The following is a 20,289-nucleotide window of genomic DNA, read 5'->3' as shown; positions in this document are numbered from 1 at the left end:
ACTTTTTAAAAATTTTGTTATCAATAATCCTCAGAAATAAAAAAGGAAGGTTCGGAAAATAAGAAAGAGCTGCTGGATGTTAGAAATATGATGGCAGAAATAAAAAAAAAATCAATCAAAGTTGAAAAGTAAAGGTAAAGCTATTTCCTGGGGGTTGGAGGAGAAAGAGAAAGAGTAATGGAAAGTAGAAAAGATTTTTTTTAAATTAAGAAATCCATGTCAGAGGCCCAACATGTGACTAATAGGTATTCCACAAGTTAGAACAGAAAAGTGGTTCTCAAAGTGTAGCCTCTGGACAACTACAGTCTCCAAGATCCTTTGGGGGTCTGTGAGGTCAAAACTATTTTCATAATACCCAAATATTTGCCTTTTTCACTGTGTTGACATTTGCACTGATAGTACAAAAACAACAGTAGGTAAAATGGCTGTCATCTTAGCCCAAATCAAGGCAGTGGCACCAAACTGCACTAGTATTCACTGTATTCTTCACCACCACCACATACTTAGTGCCAGTTTCACTTAGGAATGCCCTTTAGGAAGCAATAAAAATTATTAATTCTATTAAATATCAATTCTTGAGTATCTGTCTTTTTGATATTCTGTGTGTTAAATGATAAGTAAGCATAAAACACATCTGCTAGTTACTAAAGTATGATGGTTGTATGGAGGAAAAGCATTTGTGTTAATGAGGTAAGAGCTAAACTAGTCATTTTTTTCATAGAATACCACTTCTACATAAAACAAGACTGGCATACTTGGTATTTGGCAGGAGTTTTTTCAAAAATGAATAAAATGAGCCTGTCACTTCAAGGGAAATGACTGATAGTATTTGCTGTCAATGATAACATTTGCGCTTTCAAGAAAAAAATTAGAATTTTCAAAAATCTGTATTGGTCATTGTGACCTTGATAGCTTTCTAATACTTAAATTCTTTTTCTGAGGAGATAGGTGCTGATTTTTTTTAATACTGTATAACAAAATGTGTCAATATTTAGAAGAGATACAAAAATGAGTAAACCAATATTCCCCATGACCAGTGCATATTACAAAGGCATGCAAGGGTGAAAGATTCATTCTTAGTGAAGACAGACCAATGGACTTAAAGCATTCTGGTCAGCTTAAGGGGACGAGGATACCTATGTGAGAGCCCACAGTGTCGCTCATATGCTTGGTGATTCAACATCTCTGGGATACTCTTAAACTACAGAGGGGCCACTAGGGTAAATACACTTGACACCTATGGCTTTTAGACATCTTTCTAGTGCATTTGGAGTTCTCGAAACTTTAAATGTTGCGGCATTAAAAACAGGGACTTGATGGCAATGGGTTTTCAGGTTAAAGAGCTCTAAATAAGTAACACTGAGAATTAGCATTCTGTTTTTATTTCTAAGTCCAGTTTAACCATAAATAGTACTACTTACCGAAAGAAATGTCTCAATGTTCTCATGAACAAAGGAAGCGATATCCTGCCAGTCCAGAATGTCTCCCAGCCAGCTATTCTGACGACTTACATGCATCTTCTGTCCTTTGTGCCTTCCAGAATGTGTTACATTCTATGGAATAAACAGTTCAAACATAAAATTTCCATCTTAACCTAAAGAATAAAGAGTGTAAATGTCCTATTTTGTTTTAGGTCCACTGAGCACTTCATTGAATACTTGAAGGTGAGAAATTTTACATTATTTAAAGAAATCAAGAACACTACCTAAATACTTGAAATATAGTATTTTTCTGATTACATTCCAGGTACCATGTCTAAGTACAGCTCAAATGCTTCCCTCCTAAATACATTTGTGAACACACTTTATCTCTCAATATATACAACAGTACACTAACACAGCATTTACTTTCATTCTTTGTTTATTTGCCCCTCCACCTTTTTATTGGTCTCCCATTTTTTCTTTTTTCCTCCTTCCCTTACCTCCTTTAATCATCTTCCACACAAGATAAAGACAACAGCGTTAGAGAAAAATATAAAAAAAGAATCAAGAATAAGGAGAAAAATCTAACTCTTTTGTCTGGAAGAGAATTATATTGGCAGATTGCAGGGATAGCTAAATTTAATTGAGATATGGACTAAATGAAGTGACTGCTGGCATTAAAGTGTAGAAATAGAGGTAAATTCTTAACATTTTTCATGTGTTTCCATTCTCCCACTTTTGCTAATGGAATAGTGATATTAATCTCCATTATGCAATGCAGAAAGACATTAGGTTCCAGAGAAAGAGGTAAAGAAAGCAATATACTTAACCACTTACAAGCCTATGCTTTCAAGGAACTGGCCTCCCTCTACCATAAAATGAAGCTAAAATGGGGTGAGGACAGTAAAAGCTATTTGTTTATAAGCAGAAGCCTAGAATTAATAGAGGAAGTAAATAACCTCTCTGATTTTCTGATTCTTCAGCAAATGGGAACAAATATATTCTACTTAGAGGCCCAATCAGCTTTAACTTTCAGTTTCTGAAATCTACAAAAACGAACACTGTTCCCTCAACTGATACCAGGGCAAGGGTGCACAGGCCCACACAGGTCACTAACCAACAAATTCAAATTCTAAATCCAGTTCTCCTTCCCTTCTTCCCAAGTTAAGGGATTTATATATGGTCCCCCTTTCCTTACATCAATCCTGGAAAAAATCACCACCAACTCTTCCCCACTCTCTACCTGTATCCCCAAAGGCCTTGCCAAACCCAGTGTACAGCATGGCTAGGCATAACCTTTCAAAACCATCATTTTTATACTTGGCAAAAAATGACATTATTTTCCATCATAAACTATGAAGTAAGAGTTCATAAGCACAAGCAGCATACAAGTATGGTTTAAAATAAAGATGTCTCAACTTTTAGATCTATTTTCATTTCCTCAAAAAGAAAAACTCTTAACATCTAGAGCTGGGCTGTCCAAAGCAGTAGCCACTAGCCACGTGTGGCTATTGAGCACTTGAAAGATGGCCAGTCCAAAAACTGAGATATTGTTAGTATAAAATAGACACCAAATTTTCAATCAGTATGGAAGAAAATACATACAAGCACGTTAACTCATTAAATTTTTTTCTACTGATTACATAATGAAATGATTATATTTTGGACATACAGGGCTAAGCAAATTATTAAAAATTAGAAAAATTAAAATTACTTATGTGGCTTGCATTCATCTCTCCTGCACAGTGCTAGTTCAGAGGAGGAGATGCTAGAGATAATATACAGAGAACAGAATACCCACACACCAGAGGGACTGATGGGTTCTGCCATGGAGACTACCAGCAACTCAAGCTGACTTTCAGCGACCTGAGGTTCAAGATCTTGCTGTTTAAAAAATTTCAATAAGTGCAATTCCAATATTAATACAATCCTGTATAGTTAATGAGTCTATAAAAGGACTCTATTAGTTTAAAACTAAAATCCTTAGCTAAAATAACTTACCTTTACAAACCAAGAGTGATACAGTCTGTCCCAGAGTTCTAGTACTTGCTTTTCAATTACAGCAGTATTGTTCACCTTATCTCCTAAAATTTTATGAAGCTGGAAGAAATACAGATATAATCTGGTTCAATATTTTAGGCAGCAATCCAGTAAAATGAATACATGCTGGGATCTTTACATTCATCCTAAATCAAACTAAAATGTTCCAGACTATTTAATTGTTTCTAGCCAAGTTATTATTCTTTTTTCTTAATCTCTACTCCTCAACATTCCCAGTAAATTTCCTCTCCTTAGTCTTCAAGTTGCTGCTGTTTTCTTTTCTCTATTCTCAGGCCTCTATGAGAATTACTTCAGGTTTATCAGAGAATGTCGTAAATGAAGCCATCATCATTGACCTACCTGATCTTATCTGCCCAGAGATATCTGTTCTACGTGACCCCAGCACTCATCCATTATACAGAAGTCTCACGTTACATTTATCACTACTCTTTTAAGAATTACCATAGAGCTTTAAATAAAATTTTATCACAAATTGTATTTGTGTTATAAACACAAATATTTCCCTTAGTGTGACTGCTGAGAGCTGTGAGGTCTTAGTTACGACTGATCAAAATGACTTCTGGGTTGTGGGAATCAAGTACACTGATACCAAAAATTAGAGGAAGGCTAATTTTTATGTCTTATCTCCCTTATCTATTAGTAAAACTATAATATTAAAGACAATTTTAAAAAGATAATGATTTATAGTCTCACTTTCTTAATACAATTGTCTCCATTTCCTATTTCTTCTGTAACTTTCTGCCTGTTTACATCAATATACTTCAGAATTCTATGCTTCCTTTTGTACCACATGCATTTCCAAGTACTAGCCTACATCTTTATTTTCTAATGGTTTCATAATAGATCATTAAGTTTCGATACTAGTATTTAATCATTACCCAGTCATAGGACATATAGATTGTTCTTAATTTTTAATGTTATAAATAACATTGCAATGACCATTCTTATACCAGCTTTTGTTTGTTTGTTTTAGGTAAAAGTTTACAGCAAAAATCAGTTTTTTATTCAAAAAATTTATACACAAATTGTTTTGTTACATTTGGCTGCAATCCCTACAATGTGTCAGCACTCTCCCCCAACCCTCCCCACCCTGGGTTCTCCGTGTCCATTCATCCAGTTTTCCTGTCCCTTCCTGCCTTCTCATCGTTGCTTGTGGGCAGGTGTTGCCCATTTGGTCTTGTATACTTGATTGAACTAAGAAGCATGTTCCTCACATGTGTTACTGTTTGTTTTATAAGCCTGTCTAATCTCTGGCTGAAAGGTGGACTTTGGAAGTGGTATACCCAGCTTTTTCTTATTGTTAATAAGATAACATGTACAGCAATCAAACAAAATGCTAAATTGCCTTCTATAAGAATTGTGCCAATTAATACTTCCTAACAAGGTATAAATGAACCAAATTTCCCAAAGCCTTATAGACTAATAAAATGTTAGATAATTTAAATAGATGTGAAATGGTAACCAATTGTTTATTCTTTTCTTCGACAGCGACAAGAGTGAACATTTTTCCATGTTAGTTTACAATGTGTATTTCCTTTTAGGTGGCCTATCCATACCTTCTGCCCACTTGATGTTGGCCTTATGTATATTTGAACCAATTCTTTGACATATCTGCTGCAAATACATCTGCCCGATGTTTTCCTTTATATTTAACTGATTTATTCATAAACCAAACATAAATTAGTGGATACAGTAAAAAGCCATTTATCTTTGCACAACATTTTACAACTTACAAATGGTTTCCACCTGTATCATGTGATCTTTATACCACCACCCAGTTAGAAAAGGATTTTGTCATCACCTTTGATCTTAAGATGAGAAAACAGACTTAGAAACGATGTATAACAGGCCCAAGGTAATACAGCTAAGGGGAAGAGCTAGGATTAAAAAATCCCTATTCTAATGTTCTTTCAACTATAACATATATAACCTATGAACAAAGACAATCTAATAGCAAATTACCCCAAATTATTAAAAACTACAGTTAATGCTAGTCTAATTTCCTTTAGTTACTTTAAATCTGTCAACTACTGACTTCCTGTTACCAGCTCTTCCTGTCATTCTCTTATCAGCTTCTGAGCGTCCCCTTTAACCAGAAGAGCCCTAATATTGTTACAGTCAGCATCCAGTCTAGGTTGTCCACACAGTGACTTTATTGCAATAATCCATTATTTCAAACTGGCATCTCCTTTGGCAGTTTCCCAGCTCAACAGTGAATAACTCTAAAATACCACAATTATTAAAGTAAAGGAAGGCCTGGCATAATTTTACAGCATGTTATAAAATACTCTTCCCAAAACTGTGCTGCTAACATGCAAAGCAGAGCATTACAGACCCAGAACATACCATACAATTTACCCATCTGAGTGTACAATTAAATGGTTTTTAGCATATTCCCAGAATTATGCAACCATCACCACAATCAATGTTAGAACATTTTCATCACTCCAAAAAGAAACCTCATACCTATTAGCAGTCACCCCTCATTTCCCCTCAATCCTCCGAGCCCTGGCAATCATTAATCTACTTTCTACCTCTAAAGATTTGCCTACTCTGGGCATTTCATATAAGAAATCATATAGTGTGTAGTCTTTATGACTGCTTCTTTCACTTAGCATAACGTTTTCAAGGTTCATCCATTTTGTAGCATTTATCAGTATTTCATTCCTTTTCATGGTTAAATACTTCACTGTATGGATATATCACATTTCCCTCCCATTTATTAGTTGATGGACATTCAGTGGTTCTTTTTAGATACCATCCCTTTGTCTTCTAAATCAGGATCACATATATTTTACAATTTTTATTGTTAGCAATGCCCATCCCTCTTCAGCTGTCTTTCCTTTTAGAATCTGACGCAAAAGATTCCTTACTTATCTTTACTCAGAAATTTAAAATCTACTTCCTTAAAACCTAAGGCACATTTCTCCAGCTATCCAGAATTCTCTTTCTTAGTCCTTTTCTCAAAAAGGTAAAAATAATACCAGAATAAAAATCTCCCCCAGATAGATAATCAAGAATTAAACGCTATGCTTTCAGCAGAATAAGTCAGTCAACATATTCCTGAAAGGCTTGAACTTCCTTCCATGACAGTTCTGAGGTCTACATCAACTTGCTTATCTTTTATACAACAAATTCATAATGCAAGCCACAAGAAAGACTGGGCCAGAGAGCATGAGTTTAATGAACTTAATCATTGCTATTAGAAGACTCATTAAAGTACAAATAATGAATCAGATCTGTCTTGAAAAAGAAGTAAATGACCAACCTCTCAGATTCATCAGGCTCCTAGCACAATTCAATGTGATTATCCAGAAGGTATAATTTCACCGGAGTATGTTTTGACCTGTAGACTTAAGCCTATTATAAATATGAAAACTGTTATATACAAAATGTCCATTTATGCTTTATCAAAGCAAGAAGTCACTACCAATGAAGGCCCTCCAAGAGAAAGCCATAAAGAGAGGCTCTTCCCTTACCTTGTGCGTTATCCATTCTCGTCCATACTGATACACATTGTTAGCCGCAGAATTGAGGGCTCTTTGCACTACCTGAGCCTCAGGAAGCCAACTGATTTAAAATAAATAAAAACGGGAAAAAAGCATTTTTAATTTACTGCACCAATAATTCTTTGAACCTGATGTACTTAAGCAATCGGTAACAAATACTGATCGGACATCGAAACATAGATACAAATGAATCATACCCAGACACACAGGCCAACTGACCTAATTCTAACACTGGGCGTTTCCCTTCAAGCTTTCCTCAGCTCCTAGATCCACTTTCCTTTCAACCTCCCTCTCATCTGCTCTGCCTGGTTTCTCTGCCCATACATGTCCTGGGTCATCTGCCTTATCCTCTTTATTCAGGGCATAAACACCTGGGACAGTGGTTCTCAAAGTAAGATCCATGGACCCACTGCATCAGAATTACTTGGAAATCTGTTAGAAATGCAAAGTCCTGGGCCTAAACTAGACCTACTGAATGAAAAACTTGGGAGCTGGAGCCCAGCAATCTGTACCTTAACAAGTCCTGCAAGTGATTCTGATAAATGCTAAAGTTTGAGAATCATGATTTAAAGAAGTGAAGAACTGAGGAAGAAAACAGAAAATTAGGAGGGTGAATAATTATTTTCACTTCTTTATCCACTGAGGATCTTTTCTTTAAGATGTGAGGAGCTCCTGAGCAGAGTTCCAACTATACATGGAAGGCAGTCTACAAGCTTTACTCCTTGTGCAGTGAGAATGACCCTCCCCATTTTCCTGTTAACTAAGCAGCCTACATAATATGCCTTAATCCTTTACATACGTACATTTACATATGTAATCCTTTACACATGCCTAGTGCTTTCAAAAGAGACAATATTTTCATATATCTCTAAATTGTTCCTCACAATGTTCTTCTATACTAGAGATGTTGTGACATTCACAAATATAACAATTCTGATTTCAACTACTCAAGAGTGATGCCAAAAGGCCATGGCAAGCAGTAATTAGTCATTTTTCCTGAGGCCCAAATATAAAACATGCTACAGAGCTGGTGTATGGAAAGCAGTCAAATAGCCAGTAAGTCAAGTCAAACGTGCAGTATCAAATCACAGCAGCTTTATGTACTTGCAGTCATTTTTGCAGTAAATCAGAATGGATAACTTGCTTTTGTGTGTATGTGTGTGAAAGATGGTCATAAAGAGAAAGCCAACTGCCACTGACAGTCATGAAGGTAACGATGCCTATAAAAGTGATGGTCTTAAACTAGGGGGAAAAAAAAAAGACATTTTGTACAAATTAGAAAGTAGAATGTGAAATCAGTAGTGGTTTAAATTTTTAATATTAACCAGTTCATCCTATACTCTAAACTCAACAGGTAAAAAAGCAAGTGAATTATTTTTCCCATCAAATCTACTCTTCTATTTCCTATCTTGCTGAATCGGCCATCATCACTAATTGTCAATGCTAGAAACTCCAAATGAGTCACACATGATTTCTTCCTCCTATAACCAGTTAATCACCAACTAATCTCCTTAAGATCCTATAAACCTGTCGCTCTTCAGCCTCACTGCAAATGTTCCTAGTTTAGGTCTTCATCACCTCTGACCTGGTTTATTTTAAGAGCTTTACACTTGTCTCAGAAGCTCCTGTCTTGTACCCTTCAATCTTTTTCCCTTTTAAGAATATTCAAATATGATTTTAAACCAAGTTCAAGTAAAGAAATAACCTAACCAAATTTTAAATAAAAGAATAGAGTCAAAGAGAAAACCAAGTTAAATCTCAACTTATAAATTAGTGACTAGCTTGGAATTAATAAAAAAGCAGGCCATGTAATCTGTCATCAAGTTCAGTTAGGTGAGAAGCATAGCTCTTTTAAACATTTCCCACAAAGATATTAAACTCCTTTACGGAAGCCAAATTAAACGAATACTTAAAGAGATCCTATAAGACAGGAATTTGCAAACTTTTTTTTTTTCTGTAAATGGCCAGTTAGTGAATACTGTAGGATTTGTGAGACATACTACAACTATTCAGCTCCGCCCTGGTAGCACCAAAGCAACCACAGACAATATGTAAATAAATGGGCATGGCTGTGTTATAATAAAACCTTGTCTGCAAAATCAAGTGGCTAGATTTGGCCCTGAGTCATAGCTTGTTGACATATCCTCTAAGATAATACAATTTGGGAATACATCAACTTTATACAGAAAGTTGAGGGCTACAAGTTATAGTGTAAAGTTCCTTTCACCTGGTTGGAAGCACTGGGTATGAGTGCTGACTCTTCTATTCACAGATTATTATTTCAACTTCTTTAACCTTTGATACTATTTCCTCATCTGTGAAATGGGGATAATCTCTTTTAATCTACCTCAGTCACTGTGAGAAACAAACAACATAATATAGGTGAAAGTACTTTGTAAATTATAATCATGTTGTAACTGTAAATCAAATAAAAGTTACCATCAATCATAAATTGCTCCCAAAATCTTATATACTGCCCCCCTGTATTACATGCTATTCCTCTGTGAAAATGACGACATTCATCAAACTCTATCTTTTATCTTCCAATGTAGCTGCATCAATGAAGATCATTTCATGCAAATAAGCTCCTGAACTAGGTCATTTATCTTTATTTTTGTTCAAAACAATACTCTTACTTTGCCCATTCCGGGTGATTTGCTAGTGTTTCATTAATCAAATTACTTGTGACTTCAATCATGTGTACACTCTCTTGATGTACCTATATTAGGAACAAGGAAAAAAAAAAGAATCTCAATAATAGACTCAGTGTAACATTTATTTTTCTAGTCTATTATCAGAACAATGTGTTTAGTCTCAAATAATTATGTATCTTAATTTCAATTAATTTAGAAACATTGACTGAACAGCTGCTATATATAATGTCCTATGATATACACTATGGGAAGTAAGTACATAATGGCTCCCTGCCTTCAATAAGCTCAACAATATACCTAAAGGAAAAAGATAAAAGATATGTGAAAGTATGTACACCTAGACATTATAATAAACACAAATGTATAAATACACTTAGTTTACATATGTGTATGTAAGGAAAGCCAACACATGAGCTTATGAAATTATAATGCGAATAAGCAACTGAGTGGTTTTTAAGTGAAAAAAATCAAGTGAAAATCTCAGAATTTGTCTTGCCCAATAACCAACAAAATAAGGAGGGAAAATTTAGCCACAACACCCAAATAAGGAAAAAGGCATAACATAATTTTTTTTTTTTTTTAATTATCGTACTTTAGATGAAGGTTAACAGAACAAACTAGCTTCTCATTAAACAGTTAGTATACGAATTGTTTTGTGACACTGACTACCAACCCCATGATATATCAACACTCTCCCTTCTCGACCTTGGGTTCCCTACTATCAGCTTTCCTGTCCCCTCCTGCCTTCTCGTACTTGCCCTGGGCTGGTGTGCCCCTTTAGTCTCATTTTGTTTTATCGGCCTGTCTAATCTTTGGCTGAAGCGAGAACCTCAGGAGTGACTTCATTACTGAACTAAAAGGGTGTCTGGGGGCCATACTCTCAGGGTTTCTCCAGTCTCTGTCAGGCCAGTAAGTCTGGTCTTATTTTGTGAGTTAGAATTTTGTTCTACATTTTTCTCCAGCTCTGTTTGGGACCCTCTACTGTGATCCCTGTCAGAGCAGTCAGTGGTGGTAGCCGGGCACCACCTAGTTGTACTGGACGCCGTCTGGTGGAGGCTGTGGTAGCTGTGGTCCATTAGTCCTTTGGACTAACCTTTCCCTCGTGTCTTTAGTTTTCTTCATTCTCCCTTGCTCCTGACTGAGGCATAACATAATTTGATACACTTTGGAAAATAGTAATCAACTAAAGAAACAAAACACTCTGAAACACAGCAAAAAGGCATAACATAGCTCATTCCTGAACTGACCCCCACACCCAAAAGCCATATAGGTGAGCTGACAAATTATTGAGTACTCACATATAAACATGCAAATCTGGAGGGGAAAAAAAAACAAAACTAAGAAGATAGCCATGTCTAGTCATATCTTTTTCCTTTTCTGTGGAAGAAAGGAAATTGTCATGGGGAGAAATGGATCAGAGAGGAAAAAGAACAGGTTAACTCTCTCTCGCTTGCTCTCTTTCTCTATGAGGCCGTGAAAGCTCCATAGTAAGTAACGAACTGGGGAAACAATACAAAAATTGAGGGTATTCTTCCATGGAAATGAGTTACAACCTCAACTAAATGGCATAAAAGCCAGGACAAGTGACATACAAAACCCAGAACAGAGTATAGGTATACTTTTCTTTTTTTATTGTTATAGTTTAAATGAAGTTTACATAGGTATTCTAACAAAGACACACATAACCATTACTGAGTGTCACTCCCACCCACTGCAAATTCCATCTGGCCCCAGCAAAGTAGAGAGAACATAACATAAACTATAGCTTGAAAGGGAAAACACACTAATTTCAGATCCAGTGGGGAGAGAATCAAATGCCTGAAAAAGCCAGATCACATAACGCCTTATAGGCTCTTGTAAGGAATTTGACTTTTCATTTTGAGGAAATCATTGAGGGCTTTAAGCTTAGAAGTAACATAATCTGACTTAAATTTTTAAAGGATCACTTTGGATGCTGTCTTGAAAACAGACTATGAGGCAAAGGATGAAGCAGGAAGATCAGTTAGAAGGTTACTGCAATAATTCAAGTGAGCAGTATCTTGAGCAAGGTTGTAATGCTAGTGATGGTAAGACGTGATTGGATTCATGATATATCTTACTTTAATTGATAATTGGGCATTAAACCAACCTTGCATTTCTGAAATAAACTTCACAGGGTTATACAGCATTATCCGTTTTATATACTGCTGGATTTAATGTTAATGATCTGTTAAGGATTTTTATGTCTATGTTCTTGAAGGAAATTGGTCTGCAGTTTCCTTTCCTTGCATGTCTTTGATTTTGGTATCTGGCCAATACTGGCATCATAAAATGAGTTGAAAGTGTTACTTTTCCTCTATTCTCTGAAAGAGGTCTTGTAAGATAGGCATTATTTCTTCATTAAATGTTTGATAAAATTAATCAGTGAAGCCATGTGGAAATGATCTCATCTCTGTGGAAAGACTTTCAAATATTAATTCAATTTCTTTTCTTAATATAGAGCTATTCAAATTTTCTATTTCTTCTTGGGTCAGTTCTATTTACTGAAATGGGAAGACTGTGTGAACATATGAGGGTAAAGGTCTTGGGTTCAGTTTTTGATATGTTACATTTAAGATGTCTATTAGATATCTGGAGACCTAGTAGCACACTGATTAAGAGCTTGGCTGGTAACCAAAAGGTCAGCAGTTTGAATCCACCAGCTGCTCCTTGGAAATCCTGTGGGGCAGTTCTACCCTATCCTATAGGGTTGCTATGAGTTGGAATTGATTTGAAGGCAATGGTTTTTTGTTTTTGTTTTTATTAGACATCCAAGTGGATACTGTCACAAATGTTTTGGAGAATGATTCCTTTATTGGGTGGGAGAATGAACTAGATGGACCAATAAGGTTCCTTCAAAAGCTCTGTTTACATGAGTCCTAGACCACAAAGAAGTGGTTCAGTAATACATGTTATCAAAGTTCAGGGAAGCAAAAGCTCACTGAAGCATGGGATGAAGTAAGAAAAAGGACTTGAAAATGAACATAATTAAAATGGGCACAAAGGAAGACTCTATGCAAAGGGACAAAGGAGGAAAAATGGAATAGAAGAAAAGCAGGAGAGATAGGAGAAAGGGAAGCAAGGAAGATGGAAGACTATACTGGTGAAAAGCTTCTCTAAGGACTAGAACGGAAGATAAGATTGTATAGTGGCTGGTTTAGTCAAAATATGACAAAAACAGAAAAACTTCGAGGTTTGAGGACATATTAAGGCTGAGATTGACTGAGAATAGGACTTCCAAGTGGCGATGTCACAGAGCAAGAAATAATGTAACTATTTAGCAAACTACTGTATATTAGATTAATGATAAGTTACTAATATATTTCTATAGCACGATATACAGAATTTTCATATTCATGATTTTATGCAAGCATCACAATTTCTTAAAAAACATACCAAAACATGAGATAAACTCTACAAATTCAGTGGAGTTCAGAGAAAATAAAGATTAGGATGCACTGTAAGAGTCAATAAGAAGTATTACTGTAGAAGTAAAATTTTAGCTGTGCTTTGAAAAAGGAATGATTTTCTCTGATGAGATAAAAGGGGAGAGAAAATGTAAACAGAAGGATATGGAAAGGGAGAAATAAAGACCCTATGGTAGAAGACCAAACGCACAACACCTGCCCAAAAGCAAAGACGAGAAAGCAGGAAGGCACAGGAAAACTAGATGAATGGACACAGGAAACCCAGGATGGAAAGACGGAGAGTGCTGACACATTGTGGGGATTGCAATCAATGTCACAAAACAATCTGTGTATAAATTTTTGAGTGGGAAACTAATCTGCACCGAAAACTTTCACCTAAAGCACAATAATAATAATAAAAAGATCCTATGGTAGATCAACAGAAAAGGCCAATGACATAGGAGGAGAAGGAGCTAATCAAGAAATGCTGATCTAGTGAACTGGACTAGGAGTCATGAGACCACAACACAGTTCTCCTATTGAGAGAAGTTCTTGTTCTTCGGTATTTCATGTTCTTCATCTGCATTTCCTCCTGAGGATTTTGATGATGATAAAATAAAAATTCATGTAAAAAGTTTGAAAAGAAAATATGCTAGGCAAATTCAAGGCAGAATTAGTATAAATCATAAATACTTCAGCTGCTATACATGTTTATAAGCCAAATAACATTTTCCATGCTGTCTGCTAGATTTTTACAATTCTAACAATTAAGACATTATTAATGGTAAGAGTAATTGTACTCTACCTTTGCAGTCAGGAGCAGAGCTAAAAGAAGGGTTCCTATCACTAACAAAAATATGATGAAAATGCTAATTATTTTGTCTAACATCTTCTCCAACCAGATGATCATCTGCACAGAAATGAAAAAGAGGATTACTTATCTTTCAGGTACAACTTAATTTAAAAAAAAAAATGCATTCACATATCATTAAGACAAAAATGGGATATTAAGCATTGCAAAGCAAACTATGGCATATTGATTAAAACAGTGAAAGCTGTAAGCAACTTCAGAAAATTAACTATTAACTATTGTAATTTGAAGTTCATTATTGTCATATCTAAGAAAACACAGTCAATTTGAACATAACCCTGTATCTATGTTTGAATTCACATATTGTGGCAACTCACATTTCAACTTATACCTAAAGCACAGTAACTATTCTAAACAAAATAATGACAGTCCACTAGCTGACCTCAAGTCTCATGAAATTTTAATGTTAATTAGCAAAGGAAGCATCACACTTAAATACTGATGACTCTAGAAAAAGAATGCTCCTTATAATACAGGTACATCCTAAATTATACAGATAAAATAGGGATTATATTCAAAAATATTTATTTTTCCTTTGATTTCATTAGCGTTTATAAAAACGGTAATACTAGAGTCCAATGTTAAGGGAATGATAAATATCAAATTCAGGATAATAGTTACCCTGGGTGGCAAGGAGTTGGAGGATAGATGTTGGGAGGGGTACAAAATAGGCTTCAATTATTTAGGCAACGTTTTTTCAAGATGGGTGTTCTTTATGCCTTTTTATATTTGAAATATTTCATAATAAAATACTTTAAAAATCTGATATTCCACTCAAAACCTCTATTCTTTTTAAAAAATAAGCTTTATGAGTTAACTACAGTTAACAAAAAAAAAAAACAAAAAACAAAAAACCCATTGCCATCGAGTCAATTCCGACTCATAGCAACCCTAAAGAACAGAGAAGAACTGCTCCCATAGGGTTTCCAAGGAATGCCTGGTGGATTCAAATTGCTGATCTTTTGGTTAGCAGCTGAGCTCTTAACCACTACGCCACCAGGGTTTCCAAACTACAGTTAAGTAACTATAAATGAAGAATAATCATCCTTAATCTCTAATTAAAATTAAGATCTCCCTAAATGTTATTTGATGTTCTGTATTGACTATAATTTCCCTCAACTTTCAAAATAAAAAACAGTCCTACATTTAAAAAAGTTTTTGTTTTCAGAATATACAATAATCCTAGGATTCCTGCCATACATGGCTACCATTTAATGTTTTAAAACTAAAATGAATTAGATTGATGACTGCTGAAGCACACTGCACCCCAACTCAACATGAGCTACAGCATTGCTGAGTAAATTATTCTTAATTTAATATAAATTATACTCTCCAAACAGAGAATAAAACATACAAGAGCAAAGAAAATTTTAAAACTACACTGCTAAAATTAACTCTACATACTTAAGTAGCACATTTAAGAAATTATTTTGCATCCTTTCCCTCTCTTTAGGAATAGTACTTTAAAAAGTCTATATTAAAATTCTTAAATATTGTTTTAAAATGCCTGGATTCTGGCCACTTACTGTCAAGTAACCGAAGGGAATACGTGAGTTTAAAATCATCGTCATAATTAATGTTCCGATTCTATTGACTTCAAATAAACATAGATCATTAATTATTTCAACCAAATGGAAGGAAATATTTTCATGAACCTAATAGACTTCTAGAACATTCATCTCCTACTCAATGCTTATAAGCTTGTCTCCCCCTTATCTATCCTTCATAAAGGAAACTGTCACTAAGAGGTAATGCTAAAGTGAATTCAAAGATAAAAAGTTCATCTTAAATCTTGACAATTATAGCTACAAACAGTAAAGCTAATGTTCAGTGCATGCTACTGAAGCATCCAAGACAAAGCAGAGATTAAAAAAAGTAATAACAAGTTCTAAGATATGGAAGGTCAAATGTCATATTTTGAAGGTAAGTTCTAAAATCACTGAAACTGATTGAAAAGTTGCACCATCACCTAGTTCTTGAGACAGCTTCCTGAGGAAAGGGCTAGTATGTCACTACTCTCTATCTTTAAAACCTAACACAGTACATGACACATGGCAGGCATCCAGTTAATATACACTTGATTAAACATAAATTAAATAATTTCAGAAGCAAAACCAAATATGTATTCACAAATTACAATCTCTGAAAATAGGAAGCCTGTGTTTTTTAGAAAAGTCGTATCTGAAATATATATTTTAAAAATGAATGATGTACTATTTAAAAAGCATAGATATCTGAATCTGTCTGAAAGAAAATATGGAATATTCACAAACACACTATGTACATCAACATTACAAAATCAAATTTTATTATTTTTAAACCAGGGGTGGGGTCATTTTTATTTCCTGTCAGAAGCCATATACCCAAGGGAAGGAAAAAATCCACTAAGAGTCACCTAAATAAAAACATATTCAAGGGATACAGTGAGAGTTAAATGTTTCATTTAAAATTTTAAATAAATAAAAGCATTTCAGATATTCAATACATAAGCTAAAAAAATTTTTTTGTTTACACTGCAGCCAGCCAAGATAAGGTGAAAGAACAGGGTGAGAAGGGAGACAGCCTAAGAGATAATAAGATCGGGAAAGAGAGAAAGAGAAAGCCACATTAAGGAAAAAAGGGAAATGAACAAAGTCAAGAGAAGAAAAGAAAAACATAAGAAAAGGGGGGTGCTGGTGCACAGAAGTAAGGACTAATTGAGAGGATAAAACAAAGAGGATAGAAAACTTAGATGGAGGAAAAAAAACTAACTCTCTGGAAGAGCCAATGCAACAACACTCACAAGGAAACAGAAACTCATAGAGATGGAAAGAGAAACATGGAGAGAGGAAACAAGGGAGAAGAAAGGAACGGAGGAGCCAATTCCTAAAGAAATGCCAGAGGTGCTAGATGAGGCTGATCCTGTCCCACACACTGCTCTGGGCAAAGGAAACCATATCACCTGTCATCACTGCCCTGTCTGTGGCAACTGCAGTCTCTTATAAGTTCCCCAGTCTTTCACGCTGTGAGAAGTTACTTTAATTTTTAAACGGTGAAAGGAATTAATTTTAAGGTGATATTCTGAAAGTCATGAAGTGTGAATGAAGAGCACGCATTTTTCAAATTTAGAGATGTTGGTAAATGTATAGTTATACCAAAAGATTCTCTAAAACTTCAAAACTGACTGACCTATTGTCCAAGGGGCAGTAAGTTTCTGTGAAGTGTGATGAAAACTTTTGGAAATGAGTAGTAGTGCTGGTTGCCTAACATGGTGAACATAATTAATGTTACTGAATTGCACAGGTAAAAAAAGTTGAAATAGAAAATATTTTGTTATATATATTTTTACCACAATTAAAAAAAAAAACTGACTGATTTTTTTATTCTTCAATCTATTAGGAAAGTGTCTTTCCACTACTGAGTTTCTCTTCTATTTCAATATTCTGGGTCTGTAGGTTTTTCTTTGTTTTTTAAGCAAATTCTAGTTGCAGATGAATCTTAGTGCAAACAAAGATATTAAAGAATAAAAATCAGGCCCTGGGAAATAGAGAAATTACATTTCCATTAACTGAACTAGTTACCTAATTCACTCCACTTTAACTTTTCACATACCAAATATTCAATGCTACAATGTTCTTAGATGTAATGTAATAAAATAGTCCTCAAATTATTTATTTACTTTCCTCGAACACAAACTCTCAGAACTTCAAGCAGTTACTCTGACCCTACACTAATGCTTCATTTATGCTACACAGAATCATCAAAGAATAGAAAAAAGTTACTTGATCTCCTAGGAATCTTTTAAAACTAACTCACACTATTCAATTATGAATTAGGATTGTAAAATAGGAAATCTCACTCATTTAGATCACTGAAGGTTAAATCAAACTGAACCTAATGAATTTAGTTCTCCTTTCTCTCATCTCGAGTACAACTTCATTTCAATATATACAAATTGGGGAGATATACAAAACCACCTACTTTGATCAAAGTAAGAAAATGTGATTTATGCTTGCAGCACTATCATTTGCCAAGGATTGACCTCAATTACTAATACTAGTTTTGTAGAGAATGGAGTTGCATACAACCTTGTGTGTGTGTGGGTGTGCGCGCGCACGGGTGTATGTTAGACATTACTTTCAATCTACAATTTAAAACTTTAGGCACCATCAACAGTTTCCCCTTTCCTTAGTTTCAGCAGGAAAAAAAAATGAAATCCTAATCTTTAGTTTCGAAAGTCTCATTCTGATCTATTTTCAAAAAGTATCACACCTTTTTTAAAAAACTGCTATAATATTTCCACTGAAGACTTTTAAGAGTCTTACTGTGTTTAAAAACAATATATATAAATGATGTTATCTCCTTCTATCTGTCCTAGGGATCAGATGAAATTAAGTCAAGAACTTGTTTATGTGGACTCTACATCATAGGTACATTACTGATACATCTAGGTTAGCCTTTATTGAAGTTATCAGAAAGGTACTTGTTATAATTCCATGCCAATCATGCAAAGCATTTACAACCTCATATTTTGAGAAATTTACTAAATTAGATGTTATAGGCCATAACTACAATCTGTTATAAATTGAAAATAAAATGTTGGAATACTAGCTATAAAAGGAACAATATATAAAATTAACAGCCAAGGGAATCACACAAATACTTCACAGATTTATCTTTTGAAAAATCCCTGCAAGTGTCGTGATAGAACAAGTTAACAAGAAAGAGTTTTCTTTCCTTTTCAGTAACCACTGCCTAATGTGCTCTCACAGAGCAAAGAGCCTAGAGTGTCAGACTGAGCCACAGTAGAGAGCTGAAGGGGAATGGAAATAACACACAGTCGACAAAAGAACTAAAAGACAGAACTGCTTACAAACACTTGGGCAAGGAGACATCATCCTTTCCTAAATAGCCTTTGTTGCATTTTTATCAAATTCTAAACAGTATTGTGACAGTATTCAGGCTTCACAACCTTCCATAGCTTATAATTAGAACTTCAAACAAAACAAAACTTAGTTTGACATTTGGACAGAAACATTGCGTGAGAAGGGAGATGGGAGGAAAAGTTACAAAATTCAGTAGTAAACACCAACATCCATGTGTTTATTTACCTTCTTATTTAGCCAGTGCCAGAGCTTGAGTAAGGTGAGAAAGAGAAGAACAGTGGAATATCATTAGAGAATGCAATAATAGTATGAAAAGAAAAGAAAGTCACTGATAGCATGAGAGGAAATTATTCCAAACAAAGGAGAAACTACAAAAGAAAAAAGAAACTGTAATGCATTAACAAAGTTTCAAAATCAAGAGAATGTAGTATTCCTTTAAAATATACACTGATTGAAATGATGGTAACCACAAGCTTTGCTGGCAAGTTAACAATTAAAAATACATAAAATAACCTGAATACTTGTATATTTAAATAGTCACACCAAATTCCGAAAACCAGGGTAACAAATGTTAGGATTCTTTCATATATCATGAACCAAAAGGATTTTTAGTCCCTGTATAAACTAATTCATGTTCATATATTAAATTTTCATTGAACTTTGTGGTTGTAGCTTATAGTATCCGCTATTTCACATTCTTCAGAAGAGAAAAACATTTCCGTGCTCATTCAGAACAGTGAACACTTGGTCAAAAAACAGACATATCTAACATTCTATTAATATTTGGTGAGTTTTCTTCCATCCCAATTTTTATGCACATATTTTTGTACTGTATATAATATCCACCTTTTCTTCACATAAACATTGTCTCATCTGAACCTCACAGTATTTAACACTGTAAAGCTCTTTCTGATGAATACAGAATCTAAAAAGCAGTAAACACAGGATTTAAGGATTAGTGATACAAAAAAGTCTTAAAAAGTTTAATTTCAGAGTGATCATAAATGTTCTTTGCAGAATTTCCCCTAAAGCACATTCTATGCCTGTTTAGACACACACTTCAAATAACCTCTTGTACATGGATCATTTCAGAAACACTGGTCTAACCAATCAAAATTTAATAGAACAATGAAGAATAGATTTCTTTTTCCCCCAAAGCTGTAGCTCAAATATACTAGAGAGAACAAAATTTTGGCATCAATTACAATTAAACAAATATTTAGTTTCTGATTGCCATTTATTCTGATATGTATTGTTCTATATAGTAGAAAATAGTCATCTCATTCATTTTACTTTCTTCCTTAAGAAGGACAGATTCGCATATAAATTAACATAAAAGTGGCAAATTTTTACCAGGCTGCTCCATAACAAGGCACCCTTGTGCCACAGTGGTTAAGTACTCGGCTGCTAACTGAAAGGCTGGCAGTTCAAACCCACTAGCCGTTCCAAGAGAGAAAGACATGGCAGCCTGCCTCCGTAAAGA

General features: G+C 34.7%; 1 protein-coding gene across 2 annotated transcripts in view; it reads right to left on the bottom strand.

Moving 5' to 3' along the window:
• TMEM245 (transmembrane protein 245) overlaps positions 1 to 20,289 on the bottom strand; it is a 129,811-nt gene that overhangs the window by 47,861 nt on the left and 61,661 nt on the right. For both annotated transcript variants that reach the window (XM_023727409.1, XM_004372186.2), the window contains exons 7-12: positions 19,032 to 19,055; positions 13,876 to 13,980; positions 9,628 to 9,710; positions 6,962 to 7,052; positions 3,423 to 3,521; positions 1,422 to 1,553 (exon numbers count right to left, since the gene is read on the bottom strand). In XM_023727409.1, the coding sequence (XP_023583177.1) occupies positions 1,422 to 1,553; positions 3,423 to 3,521; positions 6,962 to 7,052; positions 9,628 to 9,710; positions 13,876 to 13,980; positions 19,032 to 19,055 (534 nt within the window). The remainder of the gene's footprint in view (positions 1 to 1,421; positions 1,554 to 3,422; positions 3,522 to 6,961; positions 7,053 to 9,627; positions 9,711 to 13,875; positions 13,981 to 19,031; positions 19,056 to 20,289) is intronic.

This window comes from Trichechus manatus, unplaced genomic scaffold (genome assembly GCF_000243295.1).
Source record: "Trichechus manatus latirostris isolate Lorelei unplaced genomic scaffold, TriManLat1.0 scaffold00016, whole genome shotgun sequence".
Lineage (NCBI taxonomy): Eukaryota > Metazoa > Chordata > Mammalia > Sirenia > Trichechidae > Trichechus > Trichechus manatus.
This window is presented reverse-complemented; position numbering and strand designations above follow the sequence as displayed.